Source organism: Pan troglodytes, chromosome 4 (genome assembly GCF_028858775.2).
Source record: "Pan troglodytes isolate AG18354 chromosome 4, NHGRI_mPanTro3-v2.0_pri, whole genome shotgun sequence".
Taxonomy (NCBI): Eukaryota; Metazoa; Chordata; class Mammalia; order Primates; family Hominidae; genus Pan; species Pan troglodytes.
In genome coordinates this window covers 1,527,444-1,532,095 of record NC_072402.2, presented here as the reverse complement: position 1 = coordinate 1,532,095, position 4,652 = coordinate 1,527,444, and the positions used below count along the sequence as shown (strand labels likewise).

The 4,652-nt window shown below is 52.1% G+C and overlaps 1 protein-coding gene across 8 annotated transcripts in view; it reads left to right on the top strand.

Moving 5' to 3' along the window:
• The first annotated feature begins 37 nt into the window (after positions 1-37).
• Positions 38-4,652, top strand: part of BRD9 (bromodomain containing 9) — a 32,884-nt gene continuing 28,269 nt past the window's right edge. For 3 of the 8 annotated variants that reach the window (XM_063811045.1, XM_063811044.1, XM_063811040.1), the window contains exons 1-5: positions 38-233; positions 985-1,199; positions 1,552-1,684; positions 3,192-3,252; positions 3,674-3,818. In XM_063811045.1, the coding sequence (XP_063667115.1) occupies positions 182-233; positions 985-1,199; positions 1,552-1,684; positions 3,192-3,252; positions 3,674-3,818 (606 nt within the window). In that variant the 5' untranslated portion in view covers positions 38-181. Of the gene's footprint in view, positions 234-984; positions 1,200-1,551; positions 1,691-3,072; positions 3,253-3,673; positions 3,819-4,652 lie in introns of those variants that run through there. The other 5 variants (XM_063811043.1, XM_063811039.1, XM_063811038.1 and 2 more) reach the window with 3 other exon arrangements.

Below are 4,652 nucleotides of genomic sequence, written 5' to 3'. Positions count from 1 at the left end.
GGCAGGGCCACTTCCTGCCGCGGCCCCGCCTCGCCCCGTTTCCGGCGCGGCCCCGCGGGCTCGGCAACCTCGGCGCAGCGAGCGCGGGCGGCCAGCCAGGGCCAGGGGGCGGTGGCGGCCACGGTCCGGCCGGGTGCCAGCTGTTCCCGACCCCCGCCTCGGGCCCGCCGCCGGCGCCGCCATGGGCAAGAAGCACAAGAAGCACAAGGCCGAGTGGCGCTCGTCCTACGAGGGTGAGGCGGCGGCGCTTGGTGACGCGCGGCGGGCGGGGTCCCGGGCACGGGGGAGGAGTTCTGGGCACGGGGACGGGGGTCCTGGGCACCGGGCGAGGTCCTGGCCACGAGGGAGGGGTTCTGGGCACGCGGGAGGGGGTCCTGGGATTTCGGGCAGGGAACCGGGCACACGTGAGGGGTCCTGGGTAGGCGCTTACGTTCCTGGTAGAGGGTTCTGGGCTCGAGGCTGCAAGCTCACTCACCCCGGTCCTGGAGACTAGGGAAGCATCTGTGCTGGCTTTTGTGTGGAGCTCAGGGAGAAGCTGGGCTGCCCTTTCTCCCGCCTTTCCCTCCCTCTCCCTTGCTCCCGCAGCAGCTCCATGGGTGTCAGCGGGCAGCACGGGCGCCTGCAGGAAGTCAGGCGAGGGTGAACCGAAGTGCTGGGGGTTTCTAGGAGGGAGATCGGGCTCCGGGGTTCCAGGTCCCTCTTAATCCATCTTCTTGAACGAGTAATGTGAACAACATCCCACAGGGCCTCTGGTGAGGACACCGTGGCTCGAAAGGGACCTGAAGCTCCCTGTGGAGGGAAAGGGAGAACAAGGAGGCAGTGACATGCCGCCACTGTGGTCTTCCCTTCCGTCTTTCCCTGCTGGTTGGCAGCCCCGCTGTACTCCTTAGGGAGGCCTTTCCCTCTTAGCACCTTCAGGTCTCACCTGGCTGCGTGGCGTTTGCACCTGAGCACGCGGGTAGAACTCGGTCTGTGTCTGTGCAGATTATGCCGACAAGCCCCTGGAGAAGCCTCTAAAGCTAGTCCTGAAGGTCGGAGGAAGTGAAGTGACTGAACTCTCAGGATCCGGCCACGACTCCAGTTACTATGATGACAGGTCAGACCATGAGCGAGAGAGGCACAAAGAAAAGAAAAAGAAGAAGAAGAAGAAGTCCGAGAAGGAGAAGCATCTGGACGATGAGGAAAGAAGGAAGCGAAAGGTAAAGGAGCAGCGGCGGTGGCCCGGACGCTGCCCACGAGGAGCCCGTGGGGAGCCTGGTCCCAGGACCCAGGCAGAGTGCGCCTGCGTGGCTGGAGGAGGGGAGGGGGTGTTCCGTTGGTAGCAAAACGCGAACCGCTGAGGCCCGCAGACTCAGTTCCAGGATCCTGGGTGTGCTGTTCCTCAGCGGACCCTGCCAGGGTCTCTGTGAGGAGGGAGCCTGGCATGAGGAGGATCTCGGAGGGGGTTTCCCTTAGTTCTGTCCCTCCCCTGAGAACTGCGAGGGGATTGGGCAGACCTGTCCGGATCCCACCTACTCCTGCCTTTCTCACTCCCTTGACTCTGCCGCCCAGGAAGAGAAGAAGCGGAAGCGAGAGAGGGAGCACTGTGACACGGAGGGAGAGGCTGACGACTTTGATCCTGGGAAGAAGGTGGAGGTGGAGCCGCCCCCAGATCGGCCAGTCCGAGCGTGCCGGACACAGCCAGGCAAGGGTGCACTTTTAGAGACTCTCCTGGTGTTCACAGCTCATCGTTGTAAATGAGGGGTCGGCACCGTGTCCTGTTGCTTTGGGGAGAAGCATGGGAGGGAGGAGAGCTGGTATTTCCAGGGCTTCATCCCAGGTGTCCTCTGGCCTGAGGTTTCCTCCGGTGTCTCTGAATGTCTAGAGCAAGGCGTGGCCAGTTACCACTGGTGCCCTTCAGTTTTGTTTTTTAACTTATTAGCTAAGGATGGCTTATATGTTTTTTAAGCGTTCATAAAAAGAAACAAAAAGGCATCTCCACAGAGACCAATTGTATGTGACCCGCAAAGCCTAGACTGTTTTTTGTCTGGCCTTTATGTAAAAAGTTTGCCAGCCCTGGGTCTTGAAGTTTGGTTTTGTTTGCACTTAAGACAGTATTGGAACAGTAGCCCCATCTGGGTCATACTGGTAAGAGAGATGCATGTCAGTGAAAACGCAGGTAATTCCCCTTGGGAAGAAGGGACCTCGAGGCCCAAATGGTGGGTCTGAATTTGCAGAAAGTGACCATAGGCTGAGACAAAGGAAGCTGGAGGCCTTTAGTAGAATTTCTGTCGTGGGCACCATCTGCGAAGGATGGCATTTGGCTGGAATTTCCAGTTGACAAGGACTTGCCCTCTGAGTTCTCTTTGTCCCCAGCCTTCCTGTGCACAACTCACAGTGATGAGGCATTTGTACCTAAGACAAGGGGTGTCTCTTCCCAGCAACTCTCAGCATCCAGTGGTTCCTGGATTATAGGGAAACAGACGGCTGGGCTTTGGGACATGGGACATCAGGGAGTGGGGAGGCTAGTGCTGCGATCATTCAGGCCGTCAGAAACTGTCTGAGGCCTGCTGGCTCCACTGAAGGAAAGTTCTGGAAAGCTGGTGGCCTTCTGAGCTTCTGTGGTCATTTGGCTCTTCAGGCACTTTCTTTTTTTAATTTATTTTTGAAACATGGTCTTGCTGTGTCGCCTAGGCTGGAGTGCAGTGTCGTGATTCACTCCTGGGCTCAGATAATCCTGGGCTCAAGCGATCCTCCCACCTCAGCCTCCCAAGTTGCTGGGACTACAGGCACGCACCACCACGCCGGCCACTTATTTACTTTTTGTTGAATTTTAAGGGACCTCAAGTGAAATAATAATCGGTGAATTCAGGATCAACCTTTATGTCCAGAGTGTTTGTTCCGTCCTCCATTTCTTGTCTAGAGTAGTGGTATGAGCTGAAAACATTGCTAAGTGATCACCACATATTGTTGATGTAAGGGCTATCGGTTATTACAAGAGATTTTTATGACTCCTGCTGTGGGGGTGCCCTTTCTACCCGGCTGAGCTTCGTGGGAGCCAAGGCTGAGTCGGATGTATCTTTATATCCCCAGTTCTCGGTGGAACTTAAAATGCTGTGAGACACCAGACAGACAGATACTGTGAACTTGGAGCTCTCTAATGAAGGGATACCAAAGTCTTGTATTCAATTTTTTTTTCCTTAAATTGTCAGCCGAAAATGAGAGCACACCTATTCAGCAACTCCTGGAACACTTCCTCCGCCAGCTTCAGAGGTAAACCTGGGCGTTTCTGAAGAGCTAGTGTCTGGGGGTGTGTGGTGTCATCTTTTCTGAGGCCTTATTCCCCACCCCAGCCTTGTCAGCTGTGAAACAGACCCTGCACCTTCTCTTGGTGACTCCCAGTCCACTTTGGGGTGCGTAGGAAGAGTTCATGAACTCATTAGTGGCTCACTCTGAAGTCAGAGTAGAGTGAGGGAAGTCAAGGCTAGAGCTGGGACATTGATGGCCGCCAGGATGCGTTGGGGGAATTTTTATTATATCTGAAATACCTATCACAATAAATTAAAAGACGCTCGTAACTTTTTTATTTTTAAGAAACAAAATTCGGTCAGTTGTATCCAATTTTTGGATTGTAAGAGATTTTGTATCATTTAGAAATCTAGATTTTTCCACTTTAAGATGTCTTTGCTTTCAGAAAAGATCCCCATGGATTTTTTGCTTTTCCTGTCACGGATGCAATTGCTCCTGGATATTCGATGATAATAAAACATCCCATGGATTTTGGCACCATGAAAGACAAAATTGTAGCTAATGAATACAAGTCAGTTACGGAATTTAAGGTAAGTTACTTTCATTGCCCGAAGTAATCGTGGCATAGTTCTGTGTATTCATGTCTTGTGAAGACTTCATTCACCTTAGATCATTTCTAGTTTTTGAGCTTTCACAGGTGTTTCTGTGTTCGGGTGATGTTTTACAGACACAGCATTAAGGAAATGATTGGTCGTGAACGTTTTCTCTGTGCTTTGGTCTAGAAACTAGGTCAGGTTGCACGCTGTTAGAAGTCTGTTTCTTTTCTTTCTAAGTTACTGCGCTGGCGTAAATAGGACATGTTGTTTCGAGCAGTGAGGTGTCCGGTGTAGCACGGCTTGAGACTAGACATTTTTAAAAACATACTTCTTTTTAATTCTTAGTTTTGTCTTACACTAATTGAGCATTTAGTTTTTTTAGCGTAGTAAGTTTTTCTGTCTCCTGAGTACTTTTCTCTTAACTCTGTTTCTTGCTGCTGGCTGTGAGAATTAGCAACTGCTTATTGGTTTTGCAACCCAGGGGAAGAAAGCAAAACAAATGCTTGATAAAGTTGGCATTAGTGTAGTTTAGAAAGGCATTAGATTTCTCTCTTAGGTTCCATTCCCCTGGGGAAAGCTTGACTTTTCTATTTTATGCTTACTGAAGGGTTTGCTGACTCACAGAAACACAACAGAACAGACTTAAAGGAGAGTGGGAGAAAAGGAAACTTGATGAGAGGATCAGGCAGCGCCTGAGGGTAGATGTTAAGAGCACGCCATGCCCGAAAGCCCTCTGTATTCCCTGCTTCGGGCCCCAGTCTGGCCATTCCTAGCAACAAAGTGAGAAGGGGAGCAGCATTCACTCCGTGGAGTGTCCGCAGTGGAGTC